At 39.8% G+C, this 17413-nt stretch overlaps 2 protein-coding genes across 2 annotated transcripts; one reads left to right on the forward strand and one right to left on the reverse strand.

The window, feature by feature from the left end:
* The first annotated feature begins 3357 nt into the window (after positions 1–3357).
* Positions 3358–6621, forward strand: cdk2 (cyclin dependent kinase 2). Its single transcript, XM_085159611.1, has 7 exons — positions 3358–3870; positions 4398–4475; positions 4582–4702; positions 4786–4956; positions 5131–5232; positions 5316–5519; positions 5754–6621. Exons 1-7 carry the CDS (start codon positions 3755–3757, stop codon positions 5856–5858), a joined length of 897 nt encoding a protein of 298 aa, XP_085015737.1. The 5' UTR covers positions 3358–3754; the 3' UTR covers positions 5859–6621.
* Positions 6622–6690: 69 nt separating this feature from the next.
* On the reverse strand, positions 6691–14154 carry olfml3b (olfactomedin-like 3b). Its single transcript, XM_085159607.1, has 3 exons — positions 14041–14154; positions 12829–13114; positions 6691–9852 (listed from the first exon to the last, which is right to left on the reverse strand). The coding sequence occupies exons 1-3, from the start codon at positions 14137–14139 to the stop codon at positions 9068–9070; spliced, it is 1170 nt and encodes a 389-aa protein (XP_085015733.1). The 5' UTR covers positions 14140–14154; the 3' UTR covers positions 6691–9067.
* Positions 14155–17413: the final 3259 nt, after the last annotated feature.

Consider the following 17413-nt stretch of genomic DNA (forward strand, 5'->3'; position numbering starts at 1 on the left):
GAATCACTAATCAACCTAAGCTGACTCTAATAACTGCATGACTTTTAACTGTGGGAGGACACCAGAATACCCAGAGAGAAACCAGTGCAAACTAGCCATATTGTGGATTTAAACCTAGGACCTTCTTACTGTGAGGCAACAGCGCTAACCACCATGTCACCAATCCAGGGTTGACAAAAGTAGGAAAGCTATGATTTCAAGGCTTGATGCAGAATTTTCTGTACGTTTTTGTCCTTGACAGGTTAAACCACAATAAAAAGCAATAGCATACACGTTGTGTGTGTGTGTAGTTCTCTGCCTCTTATAACCCTAGTGATTTTCCTGCAGTTTGAAATCTCATGTAATCTTGTTAATTTCATGAGTCCAGCAACTAACCACTCTTACTAGATTGTATCATGTCATCTCAACAAGAACAGATTAAGTTGTTGAATTTCGTACAGATCCTACATGATTTAATTACGTTCAAGATAGAAACATGAAAATTTTGTGGTCAAATTACAAGGTAGACTTTTTTAACGTAACAACCACTCAATTTACTTTTTTCAGTTTACCAAAAAAAGTAGAGGTGGTTGTTCGACTTGACTGAGATGGATGCCTTCCTCAAACCACGATCCAAAGCGTGCAAGACTGAAATCCCGTGCAGTGTCGCGAGATTTAACATTGCTATATCATTGACTTACTTCACTCGAACATGATATGAACAATTGAATCTACCTGCTCTGCATATTATGTCGTTTCTAAACTATATAGTTACACTTAACTTTAAACCATGAGGCAATTGTGTTAAATACACGCAAGATGCTTACATAAATCCAAGAGCTGGCCAATCCCTTTTTTTCAGTGTACCTCTACAACTACGTTTGGTTGACTCTGTGGAATCCTTTAAAAAAAAACAGTTAAAAACTTTACTGTTTAAACAAGCTTTCTGTTGACCAATGCTTTTTACATTTTTATATTTTTAATTTACATTTAAACTCTATATTGTGTATATTGTGCATTTTGCTATTTATCGTACTGTTTATTTTAATCTCTGTGTGCAGCGCTTTGTGACTACCTGTCTATGAAAAGCGCTTAATAAATAAACTTTACTTACTTTACTTACTATTAGAAACTGAGGGATGTGATTTAGAACTGACCCCAAACCAGATCAATAAAGCCATCTGGTATATGAAAAGTACCAGACTAGACAGTCAAATCAGTTCATGACCACAGCAGCCATCAGTAGTCATTCGGTGTGTTCAAATGGCTTAAAACAAACTCTCCTCATTTTTTTTTCATTGTTTGTATTTTTCTACTAGACTAACACAAAAAGAAGATTTGCCTAAAGAGAAACCTCAAACCAAGGTAAACACGTACAGCACAACTACTTCTACAAACACAAAGCTTCCACTGATACATGATGGAGCATGTAGTGCAGAACAATCCACAGGACCTGTGCCAAGGCTGCTTATGATTCACCAGCAGATTATTCAGGCTGTGGGAGATCTCCTGACAGGAAACTTGCTTCCTAATTACCTCTGTCCACACAGATTATGAAACCAACTCCTCTAAACTGCAGGGAGAACAGGGAAAATCTGAATCCTCCTCCTGACAGAAAAATATTCAGACAAGTTACATGCGTCACTTTCTGTGGATCAGTCGTAATTTTACAGATCATTGATCATCTACAGGAGAAACTTAGTACAGTCGACACAATGAAATGAGAACTAACATCTTTGCGGTGCTCAAAGACGTCACTTCACATATAATTATGCGACATGGAGACGTGTTGGGCCTGCAGGCTTCGATCATGTGCAGTACTGGAATGAATGCTTTCTGTGTCTCTTAGCACCAAATGAGGGTGTTTCTTCATGCTGCAGGGGCAACCTACTGACTTAAACACAATTGCGGTTAAAATTTCAGATCAATATTGACCTTGTTTAAAGCAGACATCTGGCATACCAGAGAAAAACACGGGTGTTAGTGATAATATTAACACTGAATGTGTGGCTTTAAACAACTGCAGCATAATCATATAACACCAGATTAGATCTACTACTTACACTCATAATGTTGCTAATGTGATAAGTCACAATACTCTTACCATCACTAAATCCTTACAGATTTAAAAGTTTGTGACATTGGTACTGTGAAATAATCAGTACCAACAACCATGCCACATTTAAATTCACTTTACCCACCTGTTTTTCTCATTCTGATGTCTAGTTTGAATTTCGACGGGTCGCTTTGAACATGTATATGTGCCCAATTGCACTAGGTTGCTGTTATGTGATTGGCTGATTATTTATTTGCATTAATGAGCAGTTCAACCTGTTTGCCGAATGAGGATGATGGTGAGTGTATAACTCTATAAAACAAAGTGTTGTTGTGTAATTTAAAAAAAATGGTACAGCTTATCCCCTGGTTAGAGGCTAGCTCAGGGTTCCTGTTCACAAACTGGTACCCAGCAGGTCATTTTGGCCCCTGAGATGAAGAAAGTGTTAAATCCAGTTGCCCCTTTGAAAGAACACAAAGGATCTGCAGGTGGACACACATTACCAGACCTTTTTCAAAGGTATTATTTGAGTACAGATGTGTCCTATTACGCTATATCAGATCCATCACTGTGTCTGTTAATTAGTTTCGTTTTTCAATCAAAACAGAGAGCAAGAGAAAAACAGTTAAAAAACAGAACTTGGAAAGCATTGCTCCATAATCCAGTGGGTCATTACAAACACTTCCTGCCACTGAAGAGATCAAATTGTTCTCTTTTATTTATTTATTTTTTTACTCTCACCATGCTTGAATAACTATAGAAAGTAAAAGTTCTTAGGATTAGGAAAACAGCTTTCTAACTTTTAAAACTGCTGTATGCGTGACTATAAGATGCAGAAGATATATCATAGATGTGAAGACAACTAATGTTTTTATTATGCTATACACAATGTTGCTCATGCTTTTTATTTTGCATTTATATTTTGCATTGGATTGTGTATGTGTTTGAATAATTGTTCATATTTGTGCAGTACACATCTATAAAACTGTGAATTGTGGCTACATTCATAGATAGAAAGACAGTAAATAGTATGCGTTCTGTACACTTTATAATCCGTTCGTGTCTTTCCGACGTAGTTTACGTATAACGACGTCGCCGTCCAACCATGTGACCTGTGAGGGTGTTTGTTAACTTCTTCCTTGTTATCCCGATACGACACCGCTCTATATCACGACTTGCACCCTTTTGTTAAACAGAAGCTAAGAATTTAAAATTAGCCGATAAAAAATTGTTTTAAAATTATTTCTTTAATCGATAAGAGCAGTACCATGCACAACAATTTTTCAAATAGGACTCAAGTGGAAGAGAAAAGCATTTAGGCTACCGCCCACCTACACCTACCGGTGTGTCTGGAACACAAAAACGAACTCCTCCAGTCTAACGCGGGAAACGCTGTTGTGTTGCTTCTGATTTTTTTTTTTCAAACGAGCCGCTACCGCCGCGCAAACCACACATTTTACGGATATTGTTATTAACAGGGTCTGCAAATGACCCTTTCTTTTGTTTTTAGCTACTTCGCACTGACCTGAGATAGTTTATCCTCAGTCAGAATTAAGTCTTAAACCTGTGGCGCGTGCGGACCGGATGAAGAAGCCTTGAGCAGCAGTTACTTACATGGTTATATGCGAGGTTTCCCTCAGTAGCTACCCAGCATTCGTTAGCTTCGACACAAAGAGCTAAAAGGCTAATTGCCGCTTAAAGACCTGCGCTTGGTACGAGATGGACTCGTTTCAGAAAGTTGAGAAAATTGGAGAGGGCACGTATGGGGTTGTTTACAAAGCCAAGAACAAAGTGACGGGAGAAACTGTCGCTCTGAAGAAAATCAGGCTGGACACGTAAGTAAACAAACTAGTGTTGTTTATCCTCGGGCCACCAGGCTAACGTAGGTTTTCAAGTTTCACTGTGCCTAAGAGTTGATGTAATCAGTTTACTTACCTCGTGGCTCCATCAGGGCATGACTGCTTCATCAGTTAACTTCCTACAACCACACTGGACATAAGAGCAAAGTCTTCATGGCCACAGAAGGAGCAGTCCTTACATAGGACACCTACATAACCTTACAGCTCTTATGAGCTTGTTGTGTTGCCATCATTTTCCTCAGGCTGCATAAGAAAACCTTACTGAAAATTCAGATGTGCCGTTAGTCAAAGTTGCTTGCTTTGTGACCTTTGTTTCAAACCAGAGAAAACGTAATCATTGGCGTGTCTAATCTGTGCTAATTTATAAGGTGCACTGCATAAAGGTGTAGTGCTGTTGTTTCTTTCAGCTTTCAGGACTTGATCAGCTGTCAGACTGCCAGGATACTAAAGTACATGCTTAGCTTAGATAAAAACCTGTTTCTTTTACTGTTTGTTCATTTCAGGGAAACAGAGGGTGTGCCGAGCACAGCTATCCGGGAGATATCGCTTCTCAAAGAACTCAGTCACCCAAATATTGTCAAGTAAGTGCTTTATGTTACAGCTATGTCTAAACCATGCTTGCAGTATTCTTATTTTACTTGTTTGATGTTGCTTTTTTTAAGCCAACTACCTGTCAACATGTTGCAGATTACGCGATGTTATCCACACCGAGAACAAGCTCTATCTTGTTTTTGAGTTTCTTCACCAGGATTTAAAAAAGTTTATGGACTCCTCCTCAGTCACTGGTATCCCGCTGCCTCTAGTAAAGGTAACCATCACAGCGGATCTGCTAAGAATTGTACTCTGGAAGTCAGGCTTGACCCAACTGAGCATATTTTGCTGTGTTTGCAGAGCTATCTTTTTCAGCTGCTGCAAGGCCTGGCTTTCTGCCACTCTCACAGGGTTCTCCATCGAGACCTGAAGCCCCAGAACCTCCTCATCAACGCCCAGGGTGAGATCAAGCTGGCTGATTTTGGCCTGGCAAGAGCCTTCGGAGTACCCGTCCGCGCATATACACATGAAGTAAGGCGTTGACAACCTACTTAAGTAAATGCTAGAGTTATAAGATTATAAATGGCTAGAACTTCAGATGTGCTTGCTCTGCTCTCATGTGGTCTCTACTATGTAGGTTAATGGCACCAAAAATTTCTTAGCTCAGTGCATGCCACAACTGTTTACTCCTGTTATATTTTTCAGGTGGTAACACTTTGGTACAGAGCCCCAGAAATTCTCCTGGGCTGCAAGTACTACTCCACAGCTGTTGACATCTGGAGTCTTGGATGTATCTTTGCTGAAATGGTAACATACTTTAATTATTAACAGCAAAAAAGAAAAAGCTCCAAAATGAACAAAAGACACCGACCATGTCTCCCTGCCCACAGGTCACCAGGAGGGCTTTGTTTCCCGGTGACTCGGAGATAGATCAGTTATTCCGAATCTTTCGTACTCTGGGGACGCCTGACGAGACGGTCTGGCCCGGAGTCACATCCATGCCTGACTACAAACCAACCTTCCCCAAGTGGGCTCGGCAGGATTTATCAAAAGTGGTGCCTCTTCTTGACGAAGATGGAAGAGAACTGCTCGGGGTGAGAACATTTCTGATTTATTGGCACTCTCATTATATATTCATGGCCAAAGAAGTTGGTCCTCTATCTGCTTTGCCTATCGGAATATTTTCTCCTGTGAAAGTGTCCCTTTCAGACTAGAGAGTTGACCACTGTGCACCCTGAACAGTGTCATGAACTCCATGACTTGTGTTAGTTTTTGACTGAAGCACGTGGCTGTATTCATTAACTGCTTTTCTTTTCTTTTTTTTACAGGAAATGCTGAACTACGATCCAAACAAAAGGCTGTCTGCCAAAAATGCTCTTGTGCATCGATTTTTCCGTGATGTCTCCATGCCACTTCCCCACCTCAGACTCTGAGTCGTGCAAAATAACAGGCTCTTTTAATGCCAGCTATATCTAAGCAATAAAGACTCGCCATGCTTCAGGTTCATGACTCAAATGGACGGGAAAAAGTGGACACTACAGAATACATTTTCGATTCTTCAGTAACTAAAACCAGCCCTCAAGAAGCAACTTGTCGTGAGAGTTTCACTGTTTCAATGTTTATCATAGTTTTGAGGATTTAACTGTAATTTTCAATATAATTATTTTGCATGTTTATATGCAACTTGTCATATTTGATATATTTATGATGGGCTTTGAGTCAGTGCAGGTTGGGTAGACCCATTCTATTTGTATAACATTATATTTCCAAATTTTAATGGTATGTTGTCTTTAGCATGTCCATCTTGAAGTAATAGGTTAGTTAGAATTAAACGTGATCAAACAAGTTTGTGGGGTAGTGCAAATAACGGTGGGTGAGCAGCAGCTGATTACGATGGGCTGAAGTGAATCGGTCACAACTGAAATTAGAGAGATGAGATGAAAGCAGTGGTTTTCTAGCTTGGTTTGAGTCCCAGTTATCGTTAATTGATTTTAAAAGTGCACCTTCATTTAATTACTGGTGGGATTCAGGTTTAATGGCAGGATTTCTCAGCAAACTCAGTCGGGTATAAAAATGTTCCAAATGTATTGTAATTCAGATTTTATGTAACTGTTGCCTCTTTTCTTACTCTAAATTTTAAGCCATTTTTATAAATGTTTATTTACAGTTTGGAAAAAATAAACTTGTTTAAACTTGTTTACTGGTTTTATTGATACATTATAAACTTGACCAATCTTATTTTGGACGGGTGAGCGAAATCTTACACTTCGAGACAGATGTAGAAGTTTTACCAAGCGCTTTATATGACTCAAATACCAGAGTCTCACAGGCCGTCTGGTTGTGAAATTATTTTCATGCTTCATTAAGCTTTGGCCAGTCGAGCATACAAGACCACGTCTGCAGCCTGCAGATGGACTAAAGTACTTATGATGAATGTGGTTTTTAAAAAGCTTGATTCTGTAATTTTATCATTCTTGGAAATGTCAGGCAATCATGTTAATGATAAAATTATAGCTCCAAAGACTTTTGGACTGGTTAGGTAAGCAGTCTTACAAATTAGATGCGATGTGAAGCAAAACGGAGGTTTAAATATTACGGTTAGATCCACCTGTTCAGCTGCTGAATCGACCAATCAAATGACGACAGCTCAGTGCATTTAAACATGGTCAAGATGGTCAAATTGTGCTGCCTGTTTTGTTGTGTTGTTGTCAACACGACAAAATTGGTTGACTTCACATTTTAAACATCCAAAATCGAAGATGTGTTGGAAAGCTGTATGGCGTGACAATTTATCCCCATTGCACCGCTTTGTCCTGTGCGGTCTTCTTAACCCCAGAGGACAACACACGTTACTAAAATCAATAAAGCACTCATAATTCAATTAAATTTCTTCAGATTTATTATAATCATGAATAACATAATATTCAACAACCACTATTATCTTCACACCATTTGATATCTATGTCTGTGGTCCATCTCATTATGACCACAGTGTACCCAGCTTCTGATGGCTGTTTCCAGCAGGATAACGCTCCACATCGCTCAATGCGGCAACTGTGTAGCAGTCAAATCTTACATGGATGCTTAAATATTTCTATATCAATCTTTATATACTGTACATAGAAAAACACTGACAGCCTTATTTAAAATGGTTAGTCTGCCAGTTATTTTTATAATGAACAGTTATTAGGAAAAAAATATGATAGCGGGGAAAAAGGAGATATAAGTGTAGAAGAAATGGCAGTAAGAAAGTTATGTTCAGATATAAATTAATGAACATCAAAGAATAGTAATCGCAATAGTGGTGCTGTTTGCTCATTTTTTGGGTGGTATTTAGCAAAAATGCGCATGTGCTCAACATGTGGGAAGAGTGCAGATAATGCACAGGGTGCTAGCCTGCTAGCGGTTTCTTGCATATACAGTATCCTAATGTCTGAGTTAGATTTTTCAGCTCACCTTACACAGTGGTTGTATTTTATGTTAACAGTGCTTATGATATAAATCTGAACACTAAAAAATATTAAATTAACGAGCTACAAAAGATAACATTTCCTAGGGTGTAATTAATGTTGTGTATTTACCTGCACGGACAAGATTACTGTGAATGCTACACAAAACTGTCATGTTAAAATCCAATGGAGTCACTACAAATGAGCTGAGAAGGAAGATTCAAGAAGCTGGATTCAGTTGAGAAGCACTTGGGGTATAAAGATTCATATTGATATGACAAATATCAGGTATAAAAGTGGCAGAGGTTTGACAGAGGTTTTATGCTATTAAAAGGATGTGTTGAATATTTGCCTCACATCTGTGAAAACACAAAAGTGCCTGGAGCCACTGCAGAAACTTTGACAGCAGCTAATCATGGGTAAGTACAGTATATCTGTTTCGGTCCACTCAACAGCAGATGGAGAAACAACTCTAAAGATGAAAACACAGTGTAGTCTCGTAAGAAGTGGGGTTAAGGTAGCCACAAAACACCAGATATCACAAAATAAATCTGAGAATTTTGAAATTAGTTCTCAATTTTTGAAAAGAAAATTATGATGCATAATTACAGTCTCACACTCCTGAATCTTGGCTGTTTTCTTCCTCTTTTTTCATCCTGATCATCTCACAATCAGTATTTTTGTACCATCTATGTATTGTGGACAATAAAGGTTGAGTATTTTCTTCACTTCATATTCTCAGACTTATTTTTCTTGTATTTCCTTTTTCCATTTATTTATTTTTTTGTAAATATCATATTGTGGCCCACCAACAGTACCTTAACTGCCCACCAGGGTGCGATGGCCAACACTTGGGAAACCACTCACGTTTCCTTTTTTTTCTAATGAAGCTTTGTCACTTCCTAATAACGTCTATGTAGCATGAAAGAATTATCACAGACTCTTGTTCATTTCTTACTTTTGTCTCCTGCCTCACAGTCCCTACAGTAAATGTTGTGTTATTGCAGCTTCCAGGTTTTATGAGAAGTGGATTACAATGTTAGAGTCCAAGATTTTATATTTAAGCTGTTCTGAAACTCCCTGAAAGGTGAGAAATGATCTTAAATTCTACAAAATCGTTAGTTTTGAGACCTCATCTGTAGTTTAGAAGCTAAAACCTCTCAGAATACAGCGTTAGGGCTGTTTAGAGAAGCTCAGATCTCTAGTTTCTTCTTCATGGTAAGCTTGTACAGGATCTGGTAGCCATCATCCCAGGCGTAGAGCAGCTTCTCGTGGGGATTGTACTTCAGACTTGAGTGAGATCCGTAGCGTTTTGGAAAGTAAACCAGTGGTGCATCTTCACTGGTCACCATGTCGTTGACGTCGAACACACACTGTACTCGTGAGCGTCCAGCCTGCTTGGTGTTGTACACCACATACAGAGTGCCACAGATGACAAAGGCCGCCTCTGCATTCTCTCTGGGACAATTTGAGTCCCACATCTGCTCAATATCCAGTGAGCTGGTGTCCATTTTAGCCAGAGAGATGTACCTTTCATTCTGCTGTGTGGCGTAAATGGCCCACAGGCCTTCCTCATCCACAGCCAGGTCAATCACCGTCTCTGGGGTCAGACCATACACGGGGACGTGGTCCTGCACAGGAAACACTGCACTGTCTGTTAGAGAGTTATTCTGCAGGTCATGTTTAACCACCTTTAACTCGTCAGCCTGACTCATGTAATACACGTAGTTGTTGTAGACCACATGGCCTGTTCCCCTCCAGGCTGACGGCAGCTTCACTGTACTGGACAGAGACATGCCCGACGAGCGGGTGAAGTCTTGCACAGAGGCAAACGCGTGGATGATGTCGTCTTCCGTCCCATTAAAAATGTAGACCTTCCCAGAGGCCCTGTTGGTGTCTTTAGTCCAGGTGCCCTTTTGCCCTCCGACTCTCTTCAGTATCTTCATGGCTTTTATGCTGGAGATCATGTCGCTGCAGTCTGAAACAGAGAGCAGGACAGGCTTTACTCGACACAGCTGACAGTTTTCAAATATCACGTCTGTACTATTTATAGCTGTGGTTCAGAAAGAACACCTCGTTTTATTTCCATTAGATGTGGCACACACATTCATGGTTCCCATGAAAAACTAATAACATTCCCACCAGTCATCAGCATCAGCTCTGCTTTCAGTTGAGTGTTAATTAGATAAAACAGCCAGTAGCTAAATTGGCTATTAGCATCATTTTCCTTTTGTGTGATTAATAAGTTTGTCTACTGTCCATGAAAGAAAAAACAAAGAGAGAAATGTTCCTGTGCCCATAGATTAAACTTCTCATTTATTAAATTAAAGTAAATTTAGCTCATATGCATTGTAAATATGGCTGTCTTCATATTGTGGAAGGACGGGTACTTGCATGAGAAAACCCAGCCAGGGATCAATTTATCCCACAAACAAGTTTCTGTGTTCTCCACTATGGGTTATAGTGTACCGAGTACTCACAGTGCAAAAATCAATTATTTATCATTTGAGGGCCGAAGCATGGCCAAAACTGAAGTTTTTGGCTTTTTTGCTTGAAGAGCTTTTCATAGAGGAGTTTGTTTAGTACAGCATGTCAAAATCAATCATTTGACACAAAACAAAACAAAACAAAATTGTTAGATCTCAAATGTGCATTGTCCAATCTGTCCCAAACTTCATGTGCAGAATCCGAGCTACGTGCCAGTATTAGGTCATAATGCCACCGTGCTATCTGGAAATCAGCTGTAGGTGATAATCATCATTAAATGTAAATGATCATCAGGTTTTCATTGTGGGTTCCACACATGGTAAACAGCAGCATGACATATAATTAGTGGGTGTTCTCAAACACCAACTAATGGACACAGGAAGTGTTAGGTAACTTGTTTATGCAAAACCAGTTACAATCCAGGAAACATGGCATCCAAATTCGTGCAGGAAACATCTTGACTCCAGTAAAACTAGACATGCATGAAAGTGCAGGAGCACAATCATTGCTGCTTGTATTTTTAATTCTGCATTATTTTTTATATCAGCCAGACACCCTTGCACTGGTGACACATTCCTTTAGTTAACTGTAATTAATTGCTTTAATTTGATTTTCTTGGCTTGTAAATGAATTCTGCATGCAGTCCTGGTGCCATAAAAACTCACAAGCTTACCAAATGTGAGTCTGTCTGACATTAAAGAGAGTTTCCTCCAGCTTTACGCAGACTGCTAAAAACTACAGTGCCAAGCTATTTTTAGAACATTCCTTAAAAACTAAAAGGCACTGCCTCTCAAAACACTTAACACTTAAGTGACACTTGGGATCACTAAATGTAATTTTAAGAATAAAAGAACTTTCATTTAATGCAGCATTACATTCATCTGAAATGATGCAAATTGCAGTAATGATTACTGGAGTTATTTTTAATAATAGAATATCTTCTCAGTTGGACAGGAAAGAAAGAATCTCTTTCTCTGTCATCTCAAACTGGCTATTTAACATAATTTTTTTTAAAAAAAAACCCAACCCAATTCCCAGTGGTAATCGGAGCACTTGGGGCAGTGAACCGTGAACTGGCCAAGTGGCTCCATCAGATCCCAGGAACAACATCTGAGACCTCTGTCCAAAAGAGCACAGTCCTAGGACAGCAAAGATACTGCAGAGGACCCTCAAGCTCCCAGGCCTCTGGCAAAGGACCCAAGCTTTAAGGATAAAGCTTGGGTCCTTGCAGGGCGAGTTGGGAATTTTTAAAATATATATATGAGTTGGCTCTCATAGACAATGAAATAAATATGCAATTACTGGCAACCAGGTACATGTGTCTAACAGCTTGTTAACCCAGATATCTAATCAGCCAATTGCATGGCAGCAATAGCATTTAGACATGTGGACGTGTTTAAGACAGCCTCTTTAAAAACAGCATCAGGATGGGGAGGAAAGGTCATTTCAGTGACTTTGAACGTGGCAATGTTGTTGGTGCCAGATGGGCTGAGTGCTTTCTGAGTATTTCAGAACGTGCTGATCTGCTGGGATTTTCCCACACAGTGATCTGTAGAGTTTACAGAGAGGTCAGAGGAGAATAGCCAAACTGCTTTGAAATGATAGGAAGGCGACAACAAATGTACAACAGGCTGAACTTCAAAGAAGATGGATTACAACAGAAAAAGACCACATCAAGCACCACTCCTGACAGGTAAGCAACTGGCAACTGAGGCCTGATTCTACAATTCACACGGGCTTAGCAAAATAGAACAACAGACGAATAGAAAACTGTTGCCTGGTCTGATGAGTCTTGATTGATGTCAGGGTCTGAATTCGCTGTAAACAACATGAAAGCATGGCTGCATCTAGCCTTGTATCAACAGTTCAGGCTGCAGGCTTATGGTGGTTTAATGGTTTATAGGATGCTTTGTTGTCACACTTTGGGTTCCTTAGTACCAACAAAGGATTGTTTAAACACCACAGCCTACCCCAGTTTTGTTCTTGATCCTTCATGACCACAGTGTGCACAACTTCTAATGGCTGCTTCAGCAGTGCAATCATCATGTCACAAAGCTCAAACCACCACAAAATGGTTTCTAGAAGATGACAATGATTTCAGTGTACTCAAATAACCTCCGCAGTCACCAGATCTCAATGCTGTAGAGCAAGATTTGGTGGAACCAGACATGCACATCATGGATGTCCAGCTGAGAAATCTGCAGTAACTGTGTGATGTTGTCACGATAATATGGACCAGAATGTCTGAGGAAGGTTTTTAGCACCTTGTTGAATTTCTGCCACCAATATTAAAGCAGTTCAGAAGGCAAAAGGAGGTCTCACCCGGTCCTAGTAAGGTATACCCAATAAGCTGTCAGCTGACTTTATATTTGAACTGTTGGTCACATTATTCATGCATTGCTCAAGCATGTCATGTTCATCCCCAATAAAAAAAATCAGGGTATTTAGTAAAGATTTCATTTCTCACCTGAGAGTTGTGAATATTTGGACTTCTGTTTTTCCTTCACCACAGTCACCTGCTGCTCTATTAGCTTGTCGTCCACATCCACACACGGCTGAGCCCCATTCTGTGTCTCCAGATAGTCTAATTCCCGCTCGACCCGGTCCACCCTGGTCCCCACGCTGTCTATATTCATCCTCAGTGTCTCTTTTTCTTTGTCCAGGTTCTCCAGCTGGGAAACCATCTGCTGCTTCAGCTCCCGCAGCTCGGAGGCATAGCGGGTGGTCTGCTCGTGCCACAGAGAGATCCTGTCCTGTTTTAACAAAGGTGGTTAGTCATAACTGAGATATGATCAGACATGTATTCCCTGTTTGTATAGCACTCAGAATAATACATAGGATGTGTGTTATACAGTGAGCTTGAGTGGATTTCTAGAGAGCCCTGACTGCAATGAAAACACCATAATTTGATGTCCTTTTCAGGCTCAGTAAACACTGTGGTAGAAAGCCATAATAATAAGAATAAAACCCATCTATCAAACAACCGGCTTCAGCCCACACGTGGCAAGTTTCCACCCAGCTCGAGTGTTTATGAGCTGAATGCAGAATACAGCTGAGTGCTTTGTGGTCAAGCCTGACCCATGACCCCGCTGTGGAAGAAGGAAATGAAAAGAGATCCTTCCCACAGGTAATCATTCAACATGACATGAGCTGAGACTGTTAGATGTGGGTAAATAGCATTTTTGGGAGTTCAGTAAAATAAAGTGTGTTAAAAAGGTTCAAGCTTCTCATTTAAATTAAATTACAGTCATGACTGACAATCAATCAGTCTGTTCTTGTGTTTTAGTTTTGTCCAATTAAGCCAAATAAATTTGTGTCCATCATAGAAAAAAAGGTTAGCCCTGGCCCTTTTTGGTTTTTAGAATATCTCTTTGTGATGCCAGAAAACTACTTGCCCTCAAAAAAAGTTTTTTCACTGATGCAATTTTGCATAAACTCTTTTTTTTTGTTGGTAACATACATGCACGTATACCTTGACTAAGGAAACTTCAGAGGCCCATTTCTAACTCACAACTCAGACAAAAAGGCCACAGTCCCCGTACCCTTAAAGGAGCTGTATTTTCCAGTAATTTCTCCAGGATTTGGCCACATCTGCATTCCATTGCCTCTGTCCCTAGAAGTTTCCTTTCAGAGGGACTCTGGAGCGCAGGGCTCGGCAGGGAGGTAAAGAGAGTCTTACCTCAATAGCAAGCAGCCTCCGCTCCAAGTAGTCAATCAGTGCTTGGTGCTGAGCTGTGGCAAAGCACGCCAAAGTTACCAAGACAACAAGTCCTCTCATTTTGTGTCAGCTCAGTCTCTTTTAACTCCTGTAAAGTCCTGACTGAAGTTCAGTTAGAGTGTGCCGAGGAGCCAGCAGATTCCCAGAGGTGGGCTGGAATGTTTTACTAAGCTGTCTGGGAGGAGCCAATAACATCTGTGAAGATGGAGGCGCACAGTCTGTGCTTCTTATTTATACCTTCGACATCCACACCTGACAAACAAACTGAAAAGCTAAACTATACATATTATACTTCTTAAATACATGTTTAGGTTTCAGGAAGTTGGAACATCAGCAGCACCACAAGGAACTAAAATCTGAATTACAGTGATGAGTCAAGGAGGTACAACTTCAGCATAAAGGGCAAGAAACCAGCAGTTGTTTTTGATCTCTGTCACAAAGTCTCTGCAGCATTTACTCTGAAAAATTAAGTTTTTTATACTTAGACTCTTTTTTAATTAGATTTTTATTGGGAGACAAAGGGGGTTGAATATGGAGCTGTCAGACTGGAGAAAAAGAGGAAGACCACAGAGGAGGTTCACGGATGTAGTGAAGGAGGGGTGAAGTTAGATGGAGGCAGAGTATCTGCTATAGCGACCCCTATAGGACGTAGCTGTGATACAAATATGATATTTTTATTGCATGTCTTTAAAAATGCTTGCATGCCCAAATGACGCTAAAAGTGCATTTTGTTGATTTAATCTACCCTCCTGTGCACACTGGTTGTAAAGCAATGTGATCCCATTGTCAACTGAACACTGTGATGGATTGACAGTGTGCCCCGCACTCGCTCTGTGACGAATGGGATAGGCTTCAGGTCTGTCTTCAGATGGATGGATGTCCACAAAATTGCATTCTAATAAATAACTATAGTGTGATTCATTTAACTTTACACATCCCCCACATGTGCACTATCTCTGTTATAGATCAATAAGCATATTTATGCAGGGCTTATGTACAGCTTATTCAATTGGAACTGCCTGCTGTTTATATAGCACGTTCCTGGCCTTACTGATCACTCAAAGGACTAAAAGAGTACCCACACAGGCACAGGGAGACATGTATTGCGCATTGCTGCAAGTGCAAGTACCATGGTTATACCATCTGTCTCGAGAGGACAGATGCTGTGATTAGGAACTAAGATATTTCAGCTGCAAAAGATCCAGCTTCACTAAGTGTGACATACACATTCAAACTACAGCTTCATTAGCTTATTATCAAACGTTAGTATTTTGGTTTCCTTTTCTTTTTCTTTGGTGTTCATGTATTTATATATTTATTTATGTATGTCTGAGTCACCTATGTCTGATACTGCAGTACTCCTTCCTGGTTTATATGAAAGCAGTGGCTAAGGGTGGAGCCTGATTTAATACAAAGTTTAAAGAAAAGCTCGACTTTTTCTCCACTGTTTAAAATGGTCTGATTGGTCCGTATATGTGCTTCCCTTCTCTTAACTCAAATTGTTGAGATAAAATGTGAATTGAATGTAGTCATATTACAAGTGTGTCTGCAGTGTTTTCCAGCTGTATTAGCTCTCACAGCAATAAGATGTCGTCTGGATAACAGAAACCATAGTTAGAGCAGTGAATTACAGGGAAAGATGAGCAGATAATGTGTCTGGTCTCCTCTCTAATGATATGGCATGGAAACATATTTCTAAAATGTGTATTTATTTTGTTTTTCCAGCTTGCTCTAAAACTATATCTATGTATGTTGTTTTACCCCTGTCATTTAAAGAAAATACAACTATAGTGCAGTGAAGAGGGGGCAGAGTCAAACACTGGGTCGCTGCATTTAACCCTGTGGTATATCGTCGTCTGTTAAACCTGTGAGCACCCGTAATTATGAATGTTATAATATATTCTTCCAGTTTTACAGGTATATCCTTCATGAATTTTGAGGGGGTGTTATTCTTTGTTTGTTTGATTTTGTAGGTTACATAAAGCCATGTGTGAAAAGTTGTGGGATTCAAAATATTTTATCCCTTTTTACACTGATGGCTCATGGATATAATGGGTATAATGACACGATTGTGTGTCATGTGGCAATTAATGAAACCAGTAGATCCAGTACACCCAGTATATATAAAATTGTAAATAGATTTTGCTAATCAAAACAGTAGCATTTTCATACTTTATGGACCGCAATGGGATCGATTTGCATGTTCATATTTACAGACCTACTGCAGTATGCAGTATGGCTCGCACCCAGCCCACTGATAATGTCTCTACTGATGATAGTGAAAGCGTATCATTGATCCCATCAGGATCTCATTTGGATCATTTGGATTGAGAATCCCTTTCTGAGGGGGCAAGTGGATACAAACCATGGCAGCAAAATGTCACTGGATCTCCCCACTGTAGTGGTTAAGCTTTCAGGGTTTTCATGCACACATGATAAATAGAATATATACTCTACGTGTATGGCTTTCATTTAAATGTATTTCAATTCTGCACATCAAACTTTACTTTTAACAAATCATGTTACCCTGCAAAGGTGATGTATGTGGGTGTACTAAGAACTGAGCAGGCTGTGTGGAAACTTCCTCTGTGAACTGTTTAATCCAAGGATTTTTCCTTTCCTGTATCTGAACAGGTAAAATCTGCTGTTAGCATGCTCATCAAACTACTTCATTTTGTAAACAATTTGCTCCTGTTGCTACCACTCTGTTGCGCAGGGTTGGACTCTGAGGCTTTCACATCCAAATGCAGAATTATGTATATGATTCAGGTCACACCACTAATGCTTCAGCTGCCACTCTGCATGACTACAACTAAAGGTCTGCTGTGTTTACAGTGCTCAAGGCTTATTTATGACTTTGCTTTGCTCCACTTTGCACTGTTACCGGTTGAGGTTTGTTTGTGCGGGTTGATTTATTTGAGTCTTTTTTTATGACTGAGGAAACAGAGCAGGACATTCAAGTCAGAACAATCAGTGGAGATATGTCTATGAAAAAGGTTAAGGGTATCATTAAATGATGTGGTGTTGTGAGTTTGTGAAAAAGCGGCACGTGTAATGTGCTTGTGCTGATATGAAAATGTTTCCCTGTAGTCCTTCGTGTTAAATGAGGAAAAGTGGGCGGGCTCATGAATGCTCATCACTTAAATTCAAGCAAGAAGCATTCGTTTTTTTCACTACTATTCATTCTTATCCTGTGATTTCACATGAATTCGATACTCTTTCTGTCCCTGTTATGTGATCAGAGCCTAAATCTGGTGGGTATCTTCTACCATTAATGACATGAAGGAAAGTGAAAAAATCACTAAAGTGAAAAAAGTGACTTATAATGAGCCAC

This window comes from Neolamprologus multifasciatus, chromosome 5 (assembly GCF_963576455.1).
Source record: "Neolamprologus multifasciatus chromosome 5, fNeoMul1.2, whole genome shotgun sequence".
Taxonomy (NCBI): domain Eukaryota; kingdom Metazoa; phylum Chordata; class Actinopteri; order Cichliformes; family Cichlidae; genus Neolamprologus; species Neolamprologus multifasciatus.

What these genes read in the sequence shown, in the direction of transcription:
- cdk2 (XM_085159611.1), top strand. Translation starts at nt 3,755, where the DNA reads ATGGACTCGTTTCAGAAAGTTGAGAAAATTGGAGAGGGCACGTATGGG. An exon ending in TCCGCGCATATACACATGAA is followed by an intron (nt 4,957 to 5,130) that starts GTAAGGCGTTGA and finishes TATATTTTTCAG; the next exon opens with GTGGTAACACTTTGGTACAG. An exon ending in GATGTATCTTTGCTGAAATG is followed by an intron (nt 5,233 to 5,315) that starts GTAACATACTTT and finishes CCCTGCCCACAG; the next exon opens with GTCACCAGGAGGGCTTTGTT.
- olfml3b (XM_085159607.1), bottom strand. Translation starts at nt 14,139, where the DNA reads ATGAGAGGACTTGTTGTCTTGGTAACTTTGGCGTGCTTTGCCACAGCT. An exon ending in GGAGGCTGCTTGCTATTGAG is followed by an intron (nt 13,115 to 14,040) that starts GTAAGACTCTCT and finishes TTGTTAAAACAG; the next exon opens with GACAGGATCTCTCTGTGGCA. An exon ending in CAAATATTCACAACTCTCAG is followed by an intron (nt 9,853 to 12,828) that starts GTGAGAAATGAA and finishes TCTCTGTTTCAG; the next exon opens with ACTGCAGCGACATGATCTCC.